Below are 27,153 nucleotides of genomic sequence, written 5' to 3'. Positions count from 1 at the left end.
AATTCTCATATCCAGATCCGGATCTTCACCAAAATCGAATCAATTCGTCCTTACGACACACCCAACCTTTCCACCAAGTTTCATCCAAATCTGTCTACACCTATTTTAGATATCATGCTATATATAATTTTTAGCTCTATCTCTCAATGGTGAAGAATCACTTAAAAAAATTATCGTGTCCAGATCTGGATTCGGATCTTCACAAAGTTGAATCAATCATTTCTCATCACACACCAAACATGTCCACCAAGTTTTGTCCAAATCCATGCATAACTTTTTTGAGATATCGTGATACATGTTGTTTTTGGCCCAACTCTCAATGATGAAGAATCACTTTAAAAACTTCTAGTAGTCAGATCCGGATCCGGATCTTCACCAAAATCGAATCAATTCTTCCTTGTCACACACCTAAGTTTCATTGAAATCCGTCCACAACTTTGAGATATCCTGTACACATACAAACAGACAGACAGACAGAAAGGGATAAAAATATCACCTCCTGCACCTTCGGTGGTGGAGGTAAAATATCGTGCTCCACAGTACCATATCATTTTTGGCCCTGTCTCTCAATAGTGATTAATCACTTCAAAAATTAAATAATTATCGTATCCAGATCCGCATTCGGATCTTCAGCAAAATCGAATTGATTCGGCCTTGCCACACACCCACCGTGTCAAGCAAGTTTTGTCCGAATCCGCACACAACTTTTCGAAATATCGTGTTATATATCGGCTTAGCCCTTTCTCTCAATGGTGATGAATCACTTAAAAAATTATCAGATCCTGATCCGGATTCAGATCTTCACCAAATTTGAATCATTTGCTCCATGTCACACACCCAACCTGTACACAAAATTTTCATCCGGATCTGTCCACAACTTTTTGAGATACCGTGCACACAAACAAACAAGAAGACATGCAGAGCCCGAGACTTGCAAAATCCATAAAACAAATTTGAACTCAAAAATAATTGGTGGTTGAATTAATTGACCAAATATGCAACTCCTCTTCAAATTTCAAGTCAATCAGATGAAAATTGAGGGTTTTAGAAACACCACCTTCATTGTTGACCTTGGGAATATCACCTTAGTTGTTGACCTTGTGCCTATGTTGGCCTTTTGGTTCATGTCGACCTTAAAAATAATTCCCTGGTTCAATTCAGTGACCCGAAATATAAATCCTCTTCAAATTTCAAGTCAATCAGATGAAAATTGAGGGTTTTAGAAATACCACCTTCGTTGTTGACCTTTGGACTTTAATTGAGGACCTTTTGGTCGATGCTGTCCTCAAAAATAATTTGCTGGTTGAATTTAGTGATCTGAAATATTAATCCTCTTCAAATTTCAAGTCAATCGGATGAAAATTTAGAATTTTAGAAATCTCACTAGTTGTTGACCTTTAGCCTATGTTGACCTTTTGACCTCAAAAACAATACGCTTCTTCCTTATGACAAACTCTTCCAAGTGATGAAGTTTTGTGAAGATCGGTTTAAAATTGTGACCTGCAGGCAACAAACAGAGAGACAGACAGCCAGACAGAGACAGAACAAAATCGACGAACTAATATATTTGAAAAACCTTCGATTTTGCCAGCAACAAAAAGACGACGTCGTGCAGAGCACGGTACTTGCAAAAGCCATAAAACAAATGCCCTAAAAAAGAATTGGTGGTTCAAGACAATGGCCAAATGTGCAGAGCCTCTTAAAATTTCAAATGAATTGGATGAAAATTGACAATTGTAGAAATCTGGCCTATGGTAACCTTTTGGCCAATGTGAACCTCCAAACTAATTGGCTCATTGAATTCAGTGACCTGAAATATTGAGTGAAATATTCAGTGACCTGAATATGAAAATTGAGGATTTCAGAAATCTCACGCAAGTTGTTGACCTTTGGCCGATGTTGACATTTTGACTTTTTGACTTCAAAAACAAGAGGCTTCATCCTTATGACAAACTCTACCATGTGGTGAAGTGTTTCGTGAAGATCGGTTTAAAATTGTGACCTGTAGCCGACAAAAGGACAGACAAACAGACAGAATAATAGAATCGACTGACCAATATACTTGAAAAATGTTTGATTTTTCAAGTAACAAACATACAGAAAGGGGTGAAACCAGAACCTCCTTAACTTTCGGTGGTGGAGTTCCCTCGAAGGGCAATCGGTAGAGCACATACCTCTGCCAGGCTGATTCGTTTATATTTTGTACCCCACTGATAGGCCAAATCTGGAGTCGGACCAGAACTAAGATTTAATCGGCTTGGTCTTGTCACCTACCAACTCATCCACCAAGTTTCCTCCCTATCCATCCATAACGTTTTGAGATATTGGGCTACATATGGTTTCAGCCCTCTCACTCAATTGTGAAGAATCATTTAAAAAAAAAAATTCTCGCATACAGATCCAGATTCGGATCTTCACCAAAATCGAATCCTTGTTACCTTCCCACCCAACCTGCCCACCAAGTTTTCGAATCTGTCCACAACTTTTTGAGATATTTTGTTCACAAACACCCAGACAGACGGGGTGAAAACATAACCTCCATCCATCTTCGGTCGTGGAGTCGAACAACATTGTTGTTTAATAACAACTCCATTGTTATTGGACAACAATTCATCACTGGTGTATTAAAACTGATTTTACAATCAGGGGTATCTGCCATGTTAATGTCACCACCCAACCTGTTTGTTAATGGTCATACCATATTGAGAGGACCTCAATGCTTCACTCTGAGCACGTTTCATCTGGGACTACCTACGTTGTATTGGATCGAATGCCTTTTTGTGGAGCTGCTTTTGGTGAGCAGGGGGAGGGGGGAGGGCAGCTAAAGCCACGAAAAGTTATTTGGGTACAATATATCGGTACTAAAGTTATATCCCGGCAGACATCCATTTTCGAAGCTTAGAGGGAGGTTTCTACTGTCATGTGGGGTGCATCCTTGGGACCTCGTTCATTGGAGCTCGATGGTCTGGGTTGGCAGTATATTTTTGGGGAATTTTTTTGCTCCACCGAACGTTCACACCAGCTTGGACCTGAGTAATTATGTGGACAAACTGTGAAGGACAATGAGTGAGTTACAATACATCCCAACCAGAGATTAGCAGAGTTCCACAAACTGCCCAAAGATATTTTATCTTGTACCTATGTTTTTGTATGTGACGACACTGTCAGGGCTTCTCTGTAACTTCCCTACCAGGGCCTCATCTGCGTCATTACCACGAAGGACAAGGACTTCATCCTTAATTTAATTGGAAGTTTGAAATGGTCAATTTAGACAGTCTCAAGGCTGCCGACACAGATAAAGATTTTGATACAACTCATCCTACTGCTGCAGCAGAACACGCTCCAGCTACATCAACTCCCACTGTTCCTTTGAGCCGACACACAAGAGCACTGAGTTCAGCCCCATCGACATCTACATCAAACTCTTTGTCACTGACAACTTCATCAGACGTGCAGAAAATTTGTTCTGGCAGACATGTCCATTGGCCTAAGATATTTAATAGGGGATGACGTCGACATCATTATCGATCGTCTCTCTTTGGTCATCGATCTAGGAGGCAGCTCGGGTCATGACTCGTTAATTTTTCTTCACATTTTGCTAATATTTGAAACAAAGCAAACATGTGAACACTCGTAGCCAATCACTGGAGTCCTTCTTGAGAGAGCCAATAGATGTGGCAGACACTGAAAGGCACTTCACTGGAGCTCATCATCATGACATGTTAGAAGCTCGTCTGTTTTTCCTTACAAGCCTTTGTCTCATTCACGAGTCACTCAACACATCAATATTTAAGAGTGACTTTTGTTCTACATCAACAGAACAATTGAACGAAGTGTATTTCGTTTGTTTGGTGAAATGACCACGACGACAATGAAGGAGCCTCCTCTCCTGCTTTCCAGTTTTTGATGCCATCTTAACACCATGGCGGCTCGATGCCAAGAAACCTTCACCAACCGCTGGAGATATGACGAGGGACTAATTATCAACAGGACTTCATTTACAACACGTTGTTCCATTTTAAATGCGAGTGAGATTTATTTTGTTCTGGTTTGAACACCATCACAACAACCAGCACACGAAAAGGAATTATCACCACCAGGGGTATAAGGAGTTTAAAGGGTCTAAACTGGTCGAAGGAGTCTAAAGGTTCTTAAAAGGTGTAAGGGATCGAAAGGGTCCAATGGGGGTCTCAGCAGTGTAAATGTTTGAAAGGCATCTCCAGGAGTGTGTCATTAATAGACATAATCATGTTGCAACTGACCTTCAAACAGTATGTAATTTAGAGACAGTGACAAAATCTTCAAGAACTGAATATTTATTTGTACACTTAATTCTTGATTCAAAAACATCCCATTTTTAGTCTTTGGTAAAACACAGCAGGGGTTTGAAGTGCCGACCTCCCAGACTGAGAGCGGACCCTCTACTCTATAACCGTTACACCACCAAGTCTCGTGTATCACCATCCACATTGTGGATTCCCTGTACTCAGGGCCACCGAGAGCCAGAATGGGCCCCAAGGCGATACAAAGTGTAGGGCCCCCATCATTGGGGCCCTTCAATTTTAATAACAACCTATAATTGGGGTTTCATTCACTTATTTGTCCATGCAGATCCATTTAATACACTTCATCCGCATGGGGTGTGGCCGACGTTCCTGTGTTCATTTAAGTCATTTCATCATTAACTCGATTGTGATTATGTAAATTAGTTTAGTAGTTTATTTTATGAAGGAGGGTGTCATGTCTATGTTAATGGCAGGTCGGGAAATCACCCTGAATGGTTTGGAGGGAGACACAAATTAATTTGCACCTCCCCTCCCCCACCGGTGTGTTATTATCACAAACAATCATTATATGAGACGAAAATTGAAGGACTAATTACGGCCCCTATTAGGTATGGGCTGGAGGTAGTTACTCCGCCTACCTCCCCCCTCCCCCCACCCCTCCCCCACCCGTTGTGTTGTCATCACAAACAAACATTCGAGGAAACAAAAAATTGAAGGACTAATTACGAGCCCCTATTAGGTATGGACCGGAGGTAGTTACTCCGCCTGCCTCCCCCCTCCCCCCACCCCTCCCCCACCCGTTGTGTTGTCATCACAAACAAACATTCGAGGAAACAAAAAATTGAAGGACTAATTACGGCCCCCATTCGGTATGGACCGGAGGTAGTTACTCCGCCTGCCTCCCCCCTTACCCCACCCCCTCACCACCACCTCTCAGCACCCCTGCCTGGACCATCCTCATTGTGGATCCTGTTTACGTTACACATTGTTGAACAATATCTCATCACATTTAACAGAGTTTTTATTATTAATCTCCTCAATTAAATGTTATGATATAATTGGTGTTTTGTATCTTTCACTTCTGTCGATGAGCTCAGCTCTATGAGCCGAGTCACGTGTCCAAAAGGTACCAAATGTTCCTGCAGTGATTGTTTGTGAGATTGTTATGATGACCCTTCCCGACTCTCCGTATAGAACACACGTCCATGTTCTGGCATCTTTAGGAGTAAATGTGAGAGTGAAACTGGACTGTCTGACATACAATGTCCACTCTGAAAGAAAGACAACCAGCTTCACATCCCCAAAGTTGGATCAGGATTGTCGGTAGGCATTTCCCAGCGCCTCCAATGGTGCATGGACGCTTTCCCCAAGAAGTATCCCCACACTGTGAGGCTCTGAAGCCGAAAATGACCTCATTCACCCCCAAACTCAGCCTTTGATGGAGCTCCAAGATCAACATGGAGTGCGGGTTTCTGAGAGAGCTTTCTGGCCATTAACGTGTGCTGGGTACCAAATGGGGGTCGTGATTGAGCAGAGTGCCAGGGCTATTCATTCGATGTTGAATGGATTCCAGTGCATACATGTGCTTTGAACTACAGTACATGCCAAAATGTTCTGAACACAAGCGTCTGCCATGGCAGGTAGCGTCAATGGTTCCCCAATATATACAAAGGACAGTGGTGAGTGTCCAGGGTGCTGACTGTGGTTGCGGAATTTGTAGCGGTTGTGGTGAGGTGGTTGAAGGGTTTGTGGTGAGGTGGGTGAGCGTAGGTTATTGTGCGTATTTTTAGGAAGGCATTGCGGTAGTCGTATGAAGGTTGTGACGTTGTGGTTCGAGTACGGAGAAGGTTGAAACGAAGTACCCGTTGGGGTTATGACACGCTGTTCGAATGGGGTTTGGCAGTGGCATATGCTAATGAAGCTGTCTGTGATCGTGCGTGCATGCTCGCATGAAGGAGAGGTCGTGTGTGTGCAAATAAAGTAAATAAAATACATAAAGGAATAGAGCATGTAATTTAAGACCTCACGAAAAGCCCTTGCAATGCATTTTGTCCAATTACCCACTTTACATGAGAGAAGGGCTAAGTAATACGAATGAAATAACTGCTTGAAGACAGCTATATGTTGTATACATTTGCCTCGTGGGAATGTCAGCTTCGCAGAACCACAACACCAACAACATATTGTTACAGATTTCAGAATCCGATCCGCCGAATGCATACAAACATCTCAGTCCTCAGACAGTTATTTCCATAAATGCATGTCCAGGATAGACCCATCCCCATGTCTGGTGGGATTCTAACTTTGATGCATTGAGAAGGGTAAAGAATAGATTCCCTCTTTTGTCGAAAGCTCCTTTTTCTCTTTACGACAGACACATTCAAGCACGTGAGATAGCCGTTAGCCTAACGGAGGCTCGACACCCACCTGTTTCCATTGACGTTGACACCCACCTTTTCCATTGAATCGGGCTGAACGTTGAGGTGATATTTGTTGTTGATGTTTTATGAGCGATTCACGTTTTTGCTTGGTAATTCTGGCAAATGGCTGCTTTCTGCCATTCATCCAGCACCACAAATATGGCATCATAGGCCAGGAATGATCGCAGAACAGGCAGGTTGTCACGTGAAACAATGCGCAAATGGGCGGGGTGGATTTAGCTACATTCTGCTTGAGTCTATACCCAGACGGACCACCTGTAAAGAGGTTGAGTGGATCATTTTTTTTCCAGTCAGTTGGTGATAGCTGGTTGTGGTTCTGACAGCTTTTAGAGTCAGTTGGCAATAGCTGGTTGTGGTTCTGACAGCTTTTAGAGTCAGTTGGCGATAGCTGGTTGTGGTTCTGACAGCTTTTAGAGTTATTTGGCAATAACTGGTTGTGGTTCTGACAGCTTTAAAGTTATTTGGCGACAGCTGGTTGCAGTTCTGACAGCTTTTAGAGTCAGTTGGCGATAACTGGTTGTGGTTCTGACAGCTTTTAGAGTTATTTGGTGACAGCTGGTTGCAGTTCTGACAGCTTTTAGAGTTATTTAGCGACAGCTGGTTGCAGTTCTGTCAGCGTTTATAGTTATTTGGCGACAGGTGGTTGCAGTTGTGACAGCTTTCAGAGTCAGTTGGCGACAGCTGGAGAACGGCTATCGTCAGTCCCAGTCAGATGGTTGCTTCATCGGTTCCAGGCAGACGGTTGCTTCATCGGTTCCAGTTAGACAGTTGCTTCGTCGGTTCCAGTCAGACGGTTGGTAAGTTGGCGACAGTTGAGTTTGTGACAGTTGGTGACGGCCTTGCAGCCTTACAACTTCTCACAGCTCCTAACAGCTGTCCATCAGTTGTGGCTCCTGGTGGCTCCTGACGGTGGGTAACGCTCGTTCCGTTAATGCTGGTTCTGCTCGAGACCTGCTCTTGGTGTACCTGATTCTTGGGGGTGACGTTGATTGGCGTTCAAACCTGTTTGTGAGTGGGTGCATGGTAAGGCTGAGCGCTGGCAACGGACAAGGCACGCTAACACATTTCAGGACGTTTTATTTGACGTACGACAACTTCTATTTGGTGAGTGAGACTGGATTTCTCCCCCCCCCCCCCCGAATGATCTGTTGGGTACCCTTGTCTTGTGTTTAATTGTTATGTAAGGCAGAGTGATAAGCATCTGCTCTTTGTCTCTTTTTCGATCGGTGCCTGGTTAATTCTTTATTTGCTTGCAAATAATTTGATTGATTTGAATAAACTTAATTTTTACCACAAGGAAATAAAAAGTTCTTTTTATTTATTTTTTCTTTATTAATAAATTCCTTTGTTGACGTTCCAACCTGTGCGTGCTTGTCCTTTCCTTACATTGATCCAGCATTGTCCGAACCTAGACAGACTGGGAGGTAATTACCAAACAAATTGACCTGTAATAGTTGGCACACACCAGCGGTTAGATGCTCGGCGGCCCTAATTAAGATCTAATCAAGATAATATTGGTGCTTTGCCGAGGGAACACTCCCATTTCAGAAAGCCACGTGACCTCTCGTTAAACGGCAAAATTATACGGTGGACACTGGAACTCGTGGTTAATTGATTGGCGTTCATGGTTCTAAAGCAACCCACCGTATCATGAAGTTAATTGTTAACGGTGGCCCCAGATCCGGCTCTTCCAAGAAGAAACGGGGATTAACTCCCTCATAATACACTTGGTACCCATGGCCGTAACAAGACATATATATTTGTATATATATATATATATATATATATATATATATATATATATATATATATATATATATTCATATATTTGGTGGGTAATGTTGACGACATAAAACAAAATGCGATATCACAGCGACTATTTTTCATTCAGAAAATAAGAGACACCAAAATAAACGAGGGCACACTCTCTAATGTCCCTTCTGAAAGCAGGATAAGCAGCTCAACATCCGCTGCAAAACAAGGGCACACTCTGCATAATGTCCCCTCTGAAAGAAAGACAACCAGCTTAATGCCTCCTCCAAAATTAGGGCACACGATGTAATGTCCCCTCTGAAAGGACAACCAGCTTAACCTCTCCTCTAAAATGAGAGCACACTCTGTCTAATGTCCCCTCTGAAAGAAAGAACCATCTTAACGTCCCCTCCAAAATGAGGGCACACTCCATTTAATGTCCCCTCTGAAAGAAAGACAACCATCTTTACGTCTCCTCCAAAATGAGGGCACACCATGTAATGTCTGCTATGAAAGGACAATCAGCTAAACATCCCCTTAAAATGAGGGCACACTCCATATAAAGTCCCCTCTCAAAGAAGAACAACCAGTTTAACATCCCCTCTAAAACGAGGACACTCTATGTAAGCGAAGACCATGCCCATCAAAGGACCAAGATGAAATGTTGACCCTCGTACATGGATAGTTTCCATCGGGAATCGTACTCAGACTAAATTATCCAGCAGCGAATGTGCCACCTCCAAGGTCTCCTGACAATCTCGATTAACAACCAAAAAACAAAATTTTAACATTTAGTTCCCACTTGTGTTTATATAATTTAAATATAAACAGAAACCGAACCTGCTGCAGTGATTGTTTGTGAGGTTGTTGTGATGACCCTTCCTGATTCTCCATATAGAACACACGTCCATGTTCCCACATGTTCAGGAGTAAATGAGAGAGTGAAACTGGACTGGTTTGTGACGTCACGATCAGATGTTTCATGACGCCATCCGAACGTTACACCGGGTACAGGACGTGAAAGGTCACAGTTCAAAGTCACTGCAGTTCCATTAGAAACTCCGTTCTTGGGGGTCACTCGGGCTGGGGGTGAAAGTAAATATTTTATTCTTGGTTTGTTAAATATCACAATAAAAAATAAATTTCAAACTCCCAATTGTTCTGTTATAATTGGTGCAGGTGGAGCAGCTTACCTGTGACGGTGATAACCGATATGTTATAGGTAACCCGATCAGATCGACACTCGTAATGTCCGGAGTCCTTGGGACGAACATCGGAGATTGTAAGTGAGAAATCCTCGGTGATGGTGAATTTCCCATTTGTTTGTTCCTCTCGATCCTTCATCAGAGATTGTGATTCCTTCGTTTTATACCATCGAGTACTGTTATCATTCACACATGGTAAGGTGATGTTACTTTTAACTGGAGTTATAAAAATACTTCTCTTTACACCATCACGTGATCCTGTAAGAGAGGGGATCGGATGTTTAATAACACGAGAAATTAAATATTTAATGTTAAATCACAAATGTGAATAAAAGGAGAATTAAAGATAAATTACATCACATGACGGTAATTAAGTAATTAACTTACCTTGATAGACGTTGATGAAGTGATTGATGGTGAGACGAGGTTTGTTCATGGTGGACACGATGCAGGTCCATTGTCCCCCATCAGTGATCTCCGTTGGTGAAAGTTTCATTTCCTTTCCCTTTCCTACTGACAGTTTCCCCCTCATCCACTCCACCTCACCCTCACTCCCATCAGAGATCCTGCACATCAGGGTGGCTCCAAGACCCTCGAGTACCGGGTACTTCGGTCTCGTCACTGTGTGGAACAAACATCACATTTTAACCCTTACTTTGTTAATTTATATTAATTACATGTCTTTATTAAATTATTATATTTATTAATGAACATCATGATAAATATTCACCTTCAGCAGTAACGAGGTTCACCGTGGTGAGTTTGGTTCGTTTGTGAGTGGAAAGATTTACGTGGTAACAGGTGAATGTTCCAGAATCATCAAACCGTACAGGTGAGATAAGAAGAGAAAAATCTCCTTCTGTGACTCCATGGCCGATAATGTTCATGTTATTATACATACTCCAAGTGTTTCCTTCATTCGGAAAATCTATGTTCAGGTAGGTGACCCTGTATGAGTTTCTCCAGTCCCATTCCACCCGAGCCCGTTCTCCCCACAATGATCCGTTGAACAAACATGGCAGCGTGACCGCGTCACCCACACGAACAAACACCGATTTCTCTTCCACAGCCCGTGTGTGTTGTACATCTGAAAACACAAGAACACATTGTGAGTTATTAACATAATTATTTATAAACATTTCCAGGTTTGTTCATCACGTGTTTATTTGATTCAAATTGAATCAACGGATCCCGTTTAATCACGTGGTCAAGGAAACCTCGTGTTGGAGAATAACTCACTGATTGTGTTGATGCACAAGGAGATTAGACCCAGGAAGGACGCTCGGCCCATCCTGCCTGCGCCACATCAACACCGGACCAATTTATAGAAAGAAAAAAGTTGCAAAATGTTCTTTTTTTGGAGTTTTTTTGTCGTTGTTTTCTGTACGGTAAGATCAGGTTTTATGTTTGTCCTGTTTGTGCATTTTTGGGGTAGTCCGCACCGACCAGGTATAACATTTTCACCTCCACCACCGAAGGTGAAGGTGGTTTATGTTTTCAACCCTTTCTGTTTGTTTGTTACTTGCAAAATCGAACATTTTCCAAGTAAATTGGTTTGTCGATTTTGTTATTGTCTGTCTGTCTGTCGCCTACAGGTCACAATTTTAAACCGACCTTCACGAAACCTCACCACCTGGTAGAGTTTATCATAAGGAAGAAGCCTATTGTTTTTGAGGTCAAAAGGTCAAAACGTCAACAGAGGCCAAAGGTCAACAACGAAGGCAGTATTTCTAAAACCCTCAATTTTCATCCAATTGACTTGAAATTTGAAGAGGATTTATATTTCAGGTCACTGAATTCAACCAGCCAATTATTTTTGAGGTCGACATCGACCAAAAGGTCAACATAGGCCCAAGGTCAACAACTAAGGAGGCATTTCAAAAATCCTCAATTTTTATCTCATTGACTTGAAATTTGAAGAGGATTTTAAGATCAAGTCACTGACTTCAACTCGCCAATCATTTTTGAGGTCCACATCAGCCAAAAGGACAACATAGGCCGACTTTCTGAAATTCTCAATTTTCATCCGATTGACTTGAAATTTGAAGAGGAGTTGGATATTTGTTCACTGAATTAAACCACCAATTATTTTTGAGGTCAACATACACCAACAGGTCAACATAGTTCCAAGGTCAACAACTAAGGTGGTATTTCTAAAATCGTCAATTTTCATCTGAATGACTTGAAATTTGAAGAGGATATATATTTCAGGTCACTGAATTCAATGAGCCAATTATTTTGGAGGTTAACATCGGCCAAAAGGTCACCATTGGCCGGATTTCTAAAATTGTCAATTCTCTTGAAATTTCAAGAGGAGTTGCATATTTGGTCATTGAACTCAACCACCAATTATTTTTGAGGTCAAATTTGTTTCATTGATTTTGCAAGTATCGTGCTCTGTGTGACATCTTCTTGCTTGTTTGTTTGTTTGTGTGCAGCATACATTAACAAGTTGTGGACAGATCCGGATGAAATTTTGTGGACAGGTTTGGTGTATGACATGGGAGAAACGATTAGATTTTGGTGAAGATCTGGATCGGGATCCTTCTTCTTCTTCTTCTTTCGGCTGCTCCCGTTAGGGGTCGCCACAGCGGATCATCCGAATGATCCGCATAGTGATTTGGCACAGGTTTTACGCCAGATGCCCTTCCTGACGCAACCCTGGTCGCCTCTTACGACACAGGGATATGGTACACCTATTTTAATCCGACAACTGGATCGGGATCCGACAACTAGAATTTTAAAGTGATTCTTCACCATTGAGAGATCGGGCAAAAAGCGATACATCGCAAGATATCTCAAAAGGTTGTGGACGGATTTGGATGAAATTTTGTGGACACATTGGGTATGTTACAAGGAAGCATTGATTCGATTTTGGTGGGAATCCGAATCCGGATCCGGATCTGATAATTTTAAAGTGATTCTTCACTGTTGAGAGATGGGGTGAAACTGATATATAGCACAATTTCTCAAAAGGTGAAGGACGGATTCAGACGAAACTTGGTGGACAGATTGGGTGTGTCGCAAGGATGAATTGATTCGATTTTGGTGAAGATCAGAATGCGGATCTGGATACGAGAATTATTTAATTTTTAAAGTGATTCTTCACCTTTGAGCGATAGGGCCAAAAACAATATAGTACTGTATTTTATATTTCAAAAATGTTATGGGCCCAATATGTTCTCGTGGATCAGGCATTACATAGCGGAGGTATGTGCTCAACCGATTGTCCTTCTAGTTTAAATTACATTCACGAGCGATTGGAATTACGTGGCTCGAGCACGTGAATAACGCTGCAATTAAATTTTCACACTGAACAACATGAAAACCTATTCGCGATAACACACGAAGTAAGCACACGAATAAAAAAAGCCTGGTGTTGGCGTCGTGGTTGGGGTAGCGACTTGGGATCCAAAAGGTCCTGAGTTCAAGCCCCGTTGGCCGCTTCAATTAATACACACCAGGAGGTTGACTCAGCCTGTCATCCTTCCGAGGTCGGCGAAGTGAGTTCCAGTGTACTGGGCCCGGTATATGCCCCGGTTAAAATAGGTGTACCATATCCCTGTGTGTCGTAAGAGGCGACCAGGGTTGCGTCAGGAAGGGCATCCGGCGTAAAACATGTGCTAAATCACTATGCGGATCATACGGATGATCCGCTGTGGCGACCCTCACGGGAGCAGCCGAAAGAAGAAAAAGAGAAGAGTTTTGTGAATATTTTAGCTTCCATCTTCCTACCGAGTTGAAGGAATACTGTGAGAAGGAGAATTTGAGTTTCAAATTTCTCATCCTCTTCAATGATGCCCCAGGTCATCCACCATCCACCGCGGACCTTAACGGAAACATTAAGGTGGTTTCTTCCACCCAACATAACATCTCGCATTCAACCAATGGTCCAGATTCCAGGGAGTGATTGCTACATTCAAGGCATAGTATCTCTGAAGAACATTTGTAAACCTGGTGAAATCAACTGATAATGATCAGGTGACTGTAAAGGACTTCTGGAAGGCCTTCACAATAAGGGATGCTCATTGTAATATTGAGGAGTCTTGGAAGGAAGTCACCCATTCATGTATGAATGGTGTATGGGGGAAACCTTGCCCTAAATTTGTTCACGGCTTCAAGGATTTCAGTGTGAATAATGATGTGTTGAAAGCATGACATAACATTGTCAAAATCACCAAGAATGTCGGCCTTGATCAGGTGGAGGAGGGTGATGTGGAGGAGTTGCTGGACTTGTACCGGGAGGAGCTCTCAAATGAGAACCTTCTATTGCTGGTAAAGGAATGCCAGGTGGAGGAGTCAGAGGCAGAAAGTGAAGAGGGTGAGACACTGCACACACCAGCAGATCTTAACCTGGAGGTCGTGACCCCCATGGGGGTCGTTTGGGGTTTTTCCGGGGTCATAAATAACATCACATACCCATTATGTTTTTTTTTTAAATTTATGTTTCGGGGGTGGGGGGGGGTCACGGTACTGACCAAGAATGTCTGATGAGGTCGTGGGGCAAAAAAAGTCAAGAGCCACTGGCATACACTCACGAGTTAGAGGATGGCAGAGGCTTTCCACCTCATCAATTATGGGTCTTGCATCTTTGATGAAGATAACCCCCAACACAGAATGCGGCTCAAGCGTGGCCTGAAACGTCCAAGCAGACCTCAGCTGCTATAAGTTAATTCAAAATGAAAAGAGGATGAAGGCAGCTCAGATGACTTTGTTTTCTTTTTTTCAAAAAAAGGAGGGGAAAGATCATCCGAACGACAATGCCAGTGAACTCTCAACATCTAGTGGTCAAAGAGCGAAATCGCATCTCGTACCCTCTCCAATTCAACCACCGTCACCATCATCAACACGACCGTCTTCACCAAGGTCATCTGACACACATGATCCCCTCCTCCATCCCTCCACCACTACTCCCTTCCCCTCCACCACTTCCAGAAACAACCAGACCTCAGCAGCAGTAGCCAACGTAGTGTTAACATCCCCTTTCTTTCATTTTTGCATTATTTGTTGTTCGAATTTATTAAATGCAACAGTAGGCTGTATTTTCTCACAATATTTCATTGTTTATATCTTAATCATTATAATTTAAACAATAAAGCACCATAATAGTAAAAATTGGACAATAAAAATGAAGATTGAGGCAGCACTCTCAGAACCTCCACCTATTGCATTATTTCTTCTGGGAAAGTATGAAAAAATTCGATTTCATTAACACGTGTTTCATTTCCACGACTATCTTCAACAACGCAAACGTGGCATAAACCAAGAGGTTGCTATATATATATATATATATATATATATATATATATATATATATATATATATATATATATATATATATAAATATATTTGTTGCGGCCTGGGGCCAGGGCGAGATGACCACGAGGGGGGGGGGGGCGAGGCTACCTCGGGTTCCCACGAGACTCTCCGGAATTGCAGACCGTCACACACGGATAACTCCATGACGCGGTGGGTCGCGAATCGACTGTGAACGCCAATAACTCAACCACGTGACCTAGGGTCCTCCATCTAAGGTTTATCCGGTTACCGAAAATAATCACGTGACCTAATTATCGGGGAACACACCCTCGGTACGCCTTGTCCGAACTGGGTCATCTTACCGGGTCAGATGCAGCCGAGTGAAACTGCCAAGGAACTTACTGGCTCTTTGAACGGAACGTTGGGAGATAAAGTCCCAGCTCGGCGATGATATGGATCATGCTGGATCAACGACGAAAAAGAGGAAAACGAGCTGGGAACATTTCTATACAAGCATTTATTAACAAACAGGCGAGGAAAAGTATGTGGTACAGTAAATAGGATTTATTATTTATGCAAGCAAGGATAGTAAGGAATTTGTGGGGTACGACAACAAGGCAAGCAACTTACTAAGCAGACAAAGAGGAGCCTTATCCCGATATATCTTCGACACTTGTAGTTTAGGCTAGGACAGGCATCAACACACACACACACACACACACACACACACACACACACACACACACACACACACACACACACACACACACACACACACACACACACACACACACACACACACACACACACCCCGATGAAGACGAGAGAATCAGAAGAAAGGAGAGAAAATGAGGGCTAACGGCCTTGCAATACCTTGCATGGTCGGCCGACCGCACTACTCAGTAAGTTTTGGGGGGCGCTCCGCTGAGCGATCCCACCTTGAGAGTCGGCATGTTGTCTCCTTCTTGGTTACTCTCCGGGCTCAGCATGTGCTCCACACTGGTTCAGAGAATAGGCGGGATGACAGGCAAGAAGTGCGGTAGGCGGAGCCAGCAGGCGAGAAGGGCAGTCGGTGGAGCCAGCAGCACGCGAGGAAGGTGGAGTAAGCACACAAATGTAGAGATCCAGACCCAAGCGAGGCAAGAGTGGGCGGATCCAGCAGGGGAGTGTACAGGTCAAGAGCGAAGCAAGGCGAGACAGTGAACGTCTTCGCGATCCGCCTTTTATAAGCCCCGTGGTGTAGGGTGGGGTGATGACCTGAAACATTGCGTCGTCACCTGAATCGTCCACTCCTATTGGGCCCCGGGTTCCCCACTGCCTAGCCCCGATTGCCGGAAGTTGTCTCATTTGCACATCTGGCGAGACATGTCAGAGCTGCGAAATTGTCTTGCACCAAACACCCGGGCCGTGTTCTGGCGACTGGCTGAGGGTTGCATCGGTCCTTCATGCCCATTCGGGCACCCTCATTGTTCTGCGACGGGCGCTGGCCTATGCGCTTGTTCCCTCTGCAAGCCATGCTGCCCGAGCGGTCTGAGCCATGCAGCACGCCTCTGCTTGGTGGCGACTGAATCGAGGTGGAGGTGCGAGGAGGCACGGGATGACCTCTGCTGTTTTCAGGAGATATTGGTGGCCGAGGTGGCAAGCGAAGGTCAACGGTAAATCAGTTATCAGGCAGTTGTAAATCAGCGTGCAGACCCGAATAAAGATGTGCGCCATGCGCATCCCATACAGTGCGGTAGGTAATTATCACAGGACAGCGTGCGTGTCTTATCGTGCCTGCTTCGCATTGTATCATGGATTGAAGGAAAGCGTTGAATGTAAATCAGGGTTGAAAAGAAGACATATAATTATAATTATTAGATGCAGATTCGAATGAAAGAGTGCGCCACGTGCGTCCTGTCCAGTGTAGGTGGAGGTTATCACAGGGCTGCGTGCGTCCCGTACAGTCTGGTGGTGGAGAGTTTCTCGTCGTGATTTTCACAGGCGGCCGTCTGGGTGCGGTGCCTGCTTTGACTTATTCCATGGATAAGATGAAAGAGTTGGAATGAAATCAGGATTTAAAAGAAGATAGAGACATAATTAGACTTCGCTATAAGACCCATGCAACACACTTCGTCCCGGTAACCCATTAGACATGAGGGGAAGGTCTAACTGCATGTATACTAATGAAATAACTCTCTGGGGATCACTGTGTGTTGGGTACCATTGCCTTAGAGGCATGCGGCTTTCAGAACCGCAACAATATAGATATATATATATATATATGTTGAAAAAAATAAAATTTGGGGGGGGGGAGTGGGAGGAGGTGTTGGTGAATGCAGTTCTTCAGTGAGAAAGACACATCAAGCACACACCATATGGTGGTGGTACGCAACCCTGGTCGCACATGAGATCCCATAGACAACGCTCCGCACAGATGCACACAATCACCTGTCAATGCTCAAGATACCGAAGAACTATGTCAACATCCCTATACACCTCTATCTCCAATACTTCCAGGTACCTATCTAATTCCAATTTAAAATTATCTACTATTTCTGCTGCCACGACCTTTCCCGAAAGACCATTCTGTGCATTAACTACTCTCTGAGGGAAAGACCCATCTTCACTCTCCTCTTCTTTACTCTCATGCTATGGCCCCTGATCCTATCACTATCCACTTTGGTGAATAATTCTTCTGCACTTATTATGTCTATACCCTTCATTATCTTAAACATCTCAATCATATCCCCCTCGTAACCAACTCCTTTCTAGTGTATAAAGCCCTGTCTCCTTCAGCCGCTCCTCATAGCTGAGTCTATCTTGGCACGGAATCAATCAATTAGCCATGCGTTGAACCCTCTCTTTGGCATCTATGTCCTTCCTGACGTATGGTGACCAAAACTGTGCACAATATTCTACATGTGGCCCTCACTAAATTCCTATACAACATTAACACCACCTCTTTTGATTTATAAATGATCCCCCTATGACAACCAAAAACCCTATTTGCTTTACCTGCAGCTGCCTGCTTACCTCCCGTATCTATTACCACCCCAAGATATTTCTCCTCTGTGACACGCTCCCAACTCAGACCTACGCTGTGACAAAATTATCCCTTACATCCTGTAATTTCTATTATCATTATTCTTCCCAATCCCCAACATCTTACACTTGCTCAGGTTAAATTCCATCTGCCAATCTTTTGCCCAATCTATGTAAGTATCAATACTTTCCTGAATCTGATCACCACCCCTCTGCTATCCACCTTACCTCCAAGCTTTGTGTCTTCTGCAAATTTGGAAAGCCTACTCTTCACCCTATTATCCAAATTTGATTGATGTAAATTATAAATAACTCGTGCATGCCCGTACGTGCGTGTCCGTACGTGCGTGGCCGTACGTGCGTGGCTGTACGTGCGTGACTGTACATGCAAAAAAAAATTAAAATCTTTCAAACCGCGTGCCAGAAACAACAACCACACAGGCCGTTCATTCGCTCTCACGTGCCCGTACGTGCGTGGCCGTATGTGAAAAAAAAAACTTTCAAACAACCACACAGGCCGTTCCTTCGCTCTCGTAAACGCCGACTGGATTGGGGCATTGTGATTATCTATAAATGCGCATAAGAAATAGAGAAATTATTAGAATACAGTAAGTCATCACTATCCCGAAGTCCGTATGTTGTAACCCGTAATGGGGAACGCGGCCACGCCGACGCAGCAACGTGTCCTGTCATTGGTTTGGTAAATAAATGGCCATAACTTGGGAACTACTTGTCCGATTAATATCAAACCTTGAAAAAGCACATACTCAGGTCCTAAGCAATATTCTTGGCAAGTTTCAATTAGATCAGACCAGTGGTTGTTGAGAAACAGCGGTCACACACACACACACACACACACACACACACACACACACACACACACACACACACACACACACACACACACACACACACACACACACACACACACACACACACACACACACACACACACACACACACACACACACACACACACATTGCTGGAATTATAGATGGATAATGGTCCCAGTATTAACCCCTGAGGTCCCACATTACTTACATTGGATGGAATGTTTCACCTTTTCATTATTTTTTTTCTTCATAAGATTCCTGTTTTCCCTTCTTACTTTGTCGGAAATTGTGCAATGTGACCATATATGTCACCTACAAGTGATGTATCTTTTTTTCAGTCGACTTAGCCCCAGATGATTCAGACATCACTGAAAACTGTCCATAAAATCAGTATCCTATTGTTACGAATCTGGCAGCCATTTGCACACAGACAGCAGTCCCTTACCTGAGTTATTTCGATCAGTATGTGTTTATAGTTAGAATCCCTCCTTCTGTCGAATGGGAATTTCGTGTGTGCGCTACGAGTTATTTTTTAGTTAGGTTTTTAAACATCAACTACAACAACAACAACAACATCCCTCCTTCGCTCCTGCCACCATCGGCCTTCATGCGCATACGTGCCAAGCACAGATGTGGGCGGGGCTTCCATCGCCTCAGATTGGAGCCCTGCTCCAAAAAAGGGCATGGAGTGTTTCCTCTGTCCAATGAGCCAAGGACGAGCATCACACTCGCGCCCCAGCCAATGAGAAGCCAAAAACGCCGAGGAATAAGTCGAGTGGTGAGCAGTCATTGTGGCGATTGGCTTGGTCTGCGGTCGTGGTTCGAACGGTCTGTGGTCGTGGTTCGAGCGGTCCTTTGTGGTGGCTCCTCGTGGTGGTGGCGACCGAGCAGCCAGGTTGTGGGCCCGTGGACTCTGGGTCGTGGGTTTGCGTCCCACCGTGGTGGTTTGCGTTGGAGCACTCGAGCTGGGATCGCCGTTCTCATCCACGGACTCCGAGCTCCACAAGTGCGGGTCCAGTGAAACCGCACGAGGTGGGGAGGTCCCCAGCTCACCTTTCCCTCCTGAGCTGAGGGACCGAATAAAGACCCCACGGGGTCCATTTTCGTGTGTGTGTGTGTGTGTGTGTGTGTGTGTGTGTGTCCGTGGACCTTGTCTGTAAGTAGAATTGAGTGCCGTGTTCATTGTACATTACATTTCTTTTATTCGGATAACTCTGCTCTTTGTGTGCCCCCCTTCCCGATTATTGGTTATAAATAAACCCCTGTGTTAAATGTATCAGCTCATTTACTGTGCTTTCTCCCATTGGTCCAGCACGGTGCGTATTGAGAATTAGTGAGGCCGTTTGGGCCAGTAATTTGTCATTGGGTCTGGCGCGGCTTTGGTAACTTCCACTCGGTTACGCCGGATCCGAGTCGGTGATAGCGACTCGGTTCGGACAAAGTCGGCCGAGGGTGTGATTTCCCTGGCAATTTGACGACGTGGGTACTTAGGTATATTGAAATTAGGCAATTACCCCTACCCCACGCCGTCAAAATATTGGCGACCACGGTCCGCTAAGGGACCCGTGACCTTTCGGACTTATCCGAGAGTTACGACCTAAATTCCGGGTGTTTGGTGGGAGACGACTCTACTGCTCCACCTCATGGTCGTTTATCGCCACCGAACCCTGGCCCACAACACTATAATTGCAATAGAAAACAAACTTTTTGAACAAAGAAGGGAAAATACAGAATACACACAGGTATTCAACATCGAGCCTCTGAATCCTGTCAGGCCTCTGAATGGCAACCAACATACAGTGGTACCCAGTCAGTTATTTCATTAATGTACGTTCAGATAATCCCTTCCTTGTTGTCTAGTAGGTCGAACAGACAGTGCGTTGTGTAAATCTCATAGCTAGGTCTGAGTAAATCTCTGAACCCCATTCCTATTTTTTATCTCTATTCCTGAGGTAAATTCAAGCAAGTGGTGCTCACGAGGCCAGCAGGTACTCCGCTCGGACACCAATCTGTAAGAACCACAGCCGCGCCCTGCGCAAAGAATGCGTCCTCACAGAAGACCGAGGGCAGCAGTAGAAAACAACAATAAACGCCAGTGCTGCACTGAGCATGTGCCCCACAGCGACGACCCCCCACCCACTGTTCAGGTGATCAGAGACATCACCAGCACACCAAATGCTAACTAAATACAGCACGCACGTGGCGCATTCTTCTTCACTCCACTTACATCTATGCTCTTTCCTTCAATTCATAGTGCAGATTGGGGTTGGCATGGTGTACCCCACCGCCTCTGATAACCGTGAACAGGATGCTCGTTGACAGGCGGACCCGCGTGCTGACCACGTGTACAATGACGGACCCGCGCGCACTGTACGGGGCATGCTCAATGGCGGGCGGACCCGCGCGCTGACCACGTGTGCAATGGCGGACTCACGTGCAGCCCGTGATACTTTGTCATCGCACAGAACGGGGCACAAATAAATCCGGTCTCTGAACCTCAAAGAGTGCTGCAATACTGATGTCCAAATGCTCGAGCTCAGATGATAACAGAGACAGGTGATCATCCTCTCTTTGGGATCGAATATTCCAGGCACCCACCCGAAGGGACCACCTCAGGTTAACCCAAGGAGACCGCCGTCTGGTGAACGAAACCTCAGCACCATTCTGTCACACTCCCACAATCTTACCCGGGAATGTTACAACGTGGATTCCCTCCTATCATCAAAGATTGGGGGTTCCGAAGGCTTTGCCCCAATCCCATCATCCGGTGAGCTGCCCTGCGAAGGGAAGCTGCACAAGAGTTATTCCGATGGAGTGGGTTTTTTGATTTTTTTATGCTTTGAGACTGTTTTGCAGAATGAAGGGTTTTACGGTGGCCGGAATGCAATTCCTGCCACCAACCTCCTAATAAGAGGTAACCCAACTGCAGGATGACATCCGCAGACACAGTTGGGCACTAGATATGGATGGCCGTTGAATCACAAGGAGCTCCTCCGCCCTTTGACAGGTTTTGTTTTTAACCCTGCTGTGTATGCCTGGTGTTGGCTTAATGGTTCGGGCGGTGGGCTTTGGATCGTAGGGTCCTGAGTTCAAATCCCGCTTAACTGTTGAATTAATACCAGGTGGGGTTAATTCGACCTGTCATCCTTCTGAGTTCGGCAAAATGAGTGCCAGCATGCTGGTATCCAGTGTTGGAGTGGCGACCCATCCAGGATTGTTCCCAATAGCCAAGGAGAATGCTTAGGTTGCATCAACGCTCCACACAGAGTATGGTCCCAATCTCCTCCTCTCCTGTTGCAAGTTCCAGATCTGATCTGGCCTGACCTGACAATATCACAGTGTGACCTGACCATGTGACCACGGATCACAGAAAAAAGGCAGAAAGAGGAAAGAGAAGAAAGGCAGAAAGAGGAGGAAAGAAGAAAGGCAGAAAGAGAAACACAGAAGAAGGAGGAAGACAGAAGAACAATGAAAAGACAATAAAGGAGGAAAGAGAGGCTGATAGAAGAAGAAAGTTACAAGAATAAAAAAGGCAGAAGGCCACAAAGATGACAAAAAACAAGGAACAACAAAAATCCAGAGCAACTGAAACTTCTCAACAGCAAAAAGCAAGATGAGAAGCAAACACAGCAACAATGACTGCATTCTGCCATCTTGTACCTGTGATCTCCCAGTCATTGTGTTGTACTTCAGTCGGTGGTCTATAGTATCTGGTTCAGGAGAACACAGTTCAAGCCGATGAAACCTTTGCCGCCCTTGTGTGAAGTCGGGCTATCGCCGTAAAATACAAAACGCACAGTAAATGGCGCTTTGTGTTGAGGCGCGGCAGCGATGGCCATCTTTAACCTTCAACCAGTCAAAGATCCCTGGGGGGGGGTCAAACACGGCAAGGTAGGCCTTGGTCTTATTTTCTGTCTCCCTCCTGTCTCTCTTTCTCTTTCCTCCCAACTGCTCCTCTCTGCCACCCCCCTTTCCCTTTCTCTCTCCCCCTCCCCACCCTATCTGCCCCCCTTTCCCTTTCTCTCTCTGTCCCCCCATCTTTCTCCCTCCATCCCTCGCTGCCACTATTCTCCCCCTCCCCCCATCTCTCTGCCCCCTCTCTTAAGGCCCAGTCACACCTTGATGTTCTCGCCAGCTTATGCCGATTTTTGGAAAATTTGTGTAAAACGCTGGCACACGTCGAATACGTTATGGGTAAGTTTTGATAACATTGAGAGCATGCTGAAAAACACTGCCATACGTCGTAGTACGCTGGCTTTAAACGTTGTACTTTTCGGTTGTCCTCAAATTTTCCATGCTTGAAATTTTAAGACTTATGCCAGCGTATGACTCACACGTTCCGCATAACGCTGGCCATAAGTTGTAGCCACGTTATGCGATCGTCGACACACGTTACTTGTAAGTTACTCATAAGTCGAAACACGTCGAGGTAATGTTTAGCGTACCCGAAACTTATTTCTAACCTATGAGTAACGTGTTGTAGGCACGTTATGCGATCGTTGACACACGTTACTTGTAAGGTATTCATAAGTCAAAACACGTCAAGCTAATGGTTAGCGTCAGTGTTCCAGACTCCCTGGGGTTTTTTTTCTTCTTCTTCGGTATGACGGTGATGTCGACACTTCGATTTCAAGTGCGGTTATAATTTAATACAATTAAAAGGCTGCCGCTCAACGATTTAAATCATAACCGCACTAGAAATCGAAGTGTCGACATCACCGTCATACCGAAGGAAAAAAAAAACAGGGAGTCTGGAACACTGACGCTGACCATTACCTTGAGTGTTTCGACTTATGAGCACCTTACAAGTAACTTTTGTCGACGTGTGCCAACGTTCGCATATCGTGCGTACAACTTATTCCCATCGCATGCGGAACGTGTGTCATACATCGTAAAAAAAGCAAGTACGTCGTAAAATGTTTAACACGTTTATAATTGCAAGACGTACTCCACTTAATACGACGTATGATAGCGTACTTTAGCGTTTTATTCATGCATACCAAACTTATCCATGCCATATTCGACGTGCACCAGCGTTTTAGACGCATTTTTCAGAGGTCGGCATACGCTGGCAAGATCGCCAACATGTGACTGCGATGTTGACACTTCCATTTCTGCGGCGGTTGAGATTTGAATCGTTGTGCGGCAGCCTTTTCATAACCTACGTCACGTCATCGTCGGCGATGCATGCAGCGCGCTATGCATACGTTAGACTATCGTTGGGCATAGGTTGGGAAGGCCGACAACAGGCTAAGCATTCGTTGGTATAAGTTAGCTATAACACAACGAAACGTTCTGTGTCCATTTCTAATATGTTATGCATACGACCAACTCGTTATGAATATGTCCGAATCTTTAAAAAAAAAACACCAAAAGTTCATCGTAAGCCAGCGTTTTGCATACATTTTAAATCATTGCCATTGCTGGCTAAAACGTCAAGGTGTGACTGGGCCTTTAGTATTCCTGTTAGCAAAGTGATGGGTGGTTTTTGCTCGTGATACAATATAGGGAACCAAACACGTGAAAGAGGAAATTGAAACATTTTAAGAGACTGTTTTTTATGTTGACAAAGATTCGGTGGAATAGGTAAAGGAAATGTTAAAGAAAAAAACCGTGAAGTTGAGTGGTGAATTTGGATCAGCTAAAATAGAAGGAAGATGGTAGGTTGGCGAAAGTTACAGGAAGAGGAAGGGGGGGGGGTAAAGAAATCATGTGATTATGGGAGATGTAAGGTGAGAAGTAAAAAGAATAAAGTTTTGTTTTTTTCAAATATTAGGTTCCCATTGTGTGCTGCCTTTTTGGTTGCTGGTTGCATCATTGGTTAGGGGCGTGGCTATGCTACTGATGCAGTGCCCCTATTACCAGAACACTGGTGCTCATTGTGCTGACCTCAGAAGAATGGCAGGCTGTCAACCCCCTGGTGTTAATTCAGTGGAAAATGGGGCTCAAACTCAGCACCCAAGGATCCCAAGCCACCACCCTCACCGCTAAGCCGACACCAGGCTAAAGATTAGGTAAAGGAAGGGTTGAAGAAAAAATTGTGAATGTGTATGGTGAATGTAGATTCGCAAAAGTAGAAGGAAGATGTTATATCGGCAGAAGGAGGAAGAAGAGTCTGTACAGGAAGTCACGTGGTGACATGGGGCACAAGGTGAGGAGGAAAAGGTTTTTTTGTTGTATTTTTTTTATTTCAATACATGAAACAGAGGGTATAGTTGGGAGATATAGAAGGAGGGTGGAGGGAAAAGTGGCGAAAATAAAAACATGGTAAAAAGGAGAAGATACAATGAACACGATCGTACACACAAACGGGAAGAAGGGTAGGCCTCAAGGAAACCCGACATGAAAAGATGACAAACACTCAACAATTATCACAAGTTTTAACACAAGACTGAACTAGGAACACACAGTAAACACAGAAAACAAAATAACAGTAAAAACGTGACAAAAAAGAATGGAAAACTTATCTTTGAGAAAGTCAGCAGAGACCCTGAAGAGGAACCACTACCGTCACTCAAGAACCAGAACTGGAATTCTATATACCAACAATATCGATGTTTTAGAACCTGGTGTTGGCTTAGTGGTTAGGGCGGTGGCTTGGGATCCTTGGATCCTGAGTTCAAGCCAAGTTTACTGTTGAATTAACACCAGGGGGTTTACTCAGCCTGTCATCCTTCTGAGGTCGGCAAAATGAGTACCAGTGTAGCAGCCAAAAGGCTGCACATGAAGGGAAGGGGGTAGTGACAGATTTATTAAATCTGATATTGGTGTGGTGCAGGCATGATGGACAGAATGGCCTCGTTCTGTGCATAATTTCCTTGCAATACACATATAGTACAGTGTATTGAAGATGGAGATTTATTTTATGATTTAGTATGCAGTCTGTGGCTGCTGGTTTCAACATTGCTGGGAGTGCTGCTGTGCCGCTCATGCAGTGCTCCCTGTTACCTGGAAGCTGGTACTCATTTTGCTGACCTCAGAATGATGACAAGTTGATTCATCCCACCTGGTATTATTTAACACCATGGAAGAAGCTCTAACTCAAGACCCTAAGTTCTTAAGCAAGCCACTTCAACCGTTAAGCAACACCAGGCTTGAAAATAGAGATGAGAAATAATAATTTTGTTTTTAAATTTTAGTTTTCTTTCTTTTTCAGCCTCAAAATTATGTTTCTCAAAATTGCTTCTGAAAAAGAGTTTGACCACATTATTGGCCAGATCTTGATGGTCTAATGTTTTGAGATTAACTGTTTAACCTCAACACAAGTAGTCCTTTGGAAGGATTCTGGAGCAGCCAGGTAAGACTTGAAAGAGGAGCCATTGTTGAGGAGCCAGGTTAGATTTGTTAGTGCATTGGCATGGTGATATCGGCGAACTTCGTTTTCTTCCTTCTTTCCCTCCTTATTTTGTGTCCTGAGATAACAGAGGGAATGACATAAACACTGGAGGACATTTTGAAGCTGGCTAAAAACTTTCCCATAATTTCAAGTCAGAAAATCTGAGCAACAAAATACATCAGAAATTGGAATTTTGAAAGGAAGTCAAGATGTACAAGAGTCAAGATGTAATAAGATTGTCTAATTAGAGCCAAAACAAGCAAGGATGAACCTGTAAGTGAAGGTAATGAAAGTTTTCATGGAATATACATTGAGAAACTGGAAAAAGCTTGTCAGTCTCCAGACCCAGCTATTCCTTGTTGGGGTTGTAAAAGTTCTTCTTGAACAACAAAGAAAGAGTGGCTGATCCAAACCATTGAGCGTATTGAGGAACAACGACAAGTAAATAGTGGGATGATCTTTGTTAAAATTAAAACTACACATACTGAGCTGCGTTTTGTTTTACGATTACAAAATTAAATTCCCCTTTTCTATTCAGACTCGATGAAGGAAATTTTTGCACTGTATTTTAACTGTAATAAGGAAATGTACTTACATGGAAGCAGAATCAAGAACATCAATAGAAGACCTTGAGGAATGTTGTAGTTTGCCATGCTGAGTTTGTTGAAAGCACAAGAATATCTGATCAATAATCGATTCTCTTTAACCTTCTGAAATTCTTTAGAAGACTTTGAGCTTTTACTAATCCTGTAAAATGAGCAAACAGCTCGTCTGGACTGGGAAAGGAACAAATCAAAACCTTTCTATGTCGTGTCAGGTTCCCTGAGAGATGAACGTGATTGGTTGACATTTTGACACAGGAAACATATGGACGATTCCACTTCCCTATTTTGAGAAATGTACAAACATTATCTTCCAGATAGCTGTAGTTTTGTGTATAAAGACATAATGAAAATCAAGATTTGATAAATTCTCTTTACAGTTAGTTTTGTATTAAAGTATCTCCAAAATTGTTT

At 43.9% G+C, this 27,153-nt stretch overlaps 1 protein-coding gene across 2 annotated transcripts in view; it reads right to left on the bottom strand.

The window, feature by feature from the left end:
• LOC147025059 (T-cell surface glycoprotein CD4-like) overlaps positions 1 to 26,935 on the bottom strand; it is a 34,454-nt gene extending 7,519 nt beyond the window's left edge. The window contains exons 1-5 of one of the 2 annotated variants that reach the window (XM_085885640.1): positions 26,733 to 26,935; positions 10,415 to 10,771; positions 10,072 to 10,305; positions 9,673 to 9,942; positions 9,320 to 9,562 (exon numbers count right to left, since the gene is read on the bottom strand). In XM_085885640.1, coding sequence (XP_085741766.1) covers positions 9,320 to 9,562; positions 9,673 to 9,942; positions 10,072 to 10,305; positions 10,415 to 10,771; positions 26,733 to 26,790 — 1,162 coding nt within the window. In that variant the 5' untranslated portion in view covers positions 26,791 to 26,935. Of the gene's footprint in view, positions 1 to 9,319; positions 9,563 to 9,672; positions 9,943 to 10,071; positions 10,306 to 10,414; positions 10,772 to 22,461; positions 22,669 to 26,732 lie in introns of those variants that run through there. The other variant, XM_085885641.1, reaches the window with a different exon arrangement.
• Between the last annotated feature and the right edge of the window lie 218 nt (positions 26,936 to 27,153).

Source organism: Eptatretus burgeri, chromosome 6 (assembly GCF_056783735.1).
Source record: "Eptatretus burgeri isolate ZD-2024b chromosome 6, Ebu_testis_v1, whole genome shotgun sequence".
Classification (NCBI taxonomy): domain Eukaryota; kingdom Metazoa; phylum Chordata; class Myxini; order Myxiniformes; family Myxinidae; genus Eptatretus; species Eptatretus burgeri.
The sequence above is the reverse complement of the archived record's forward strand: the minus strand, read 5'-3'. Positions and strand labels throughout refer to the sequence as shown.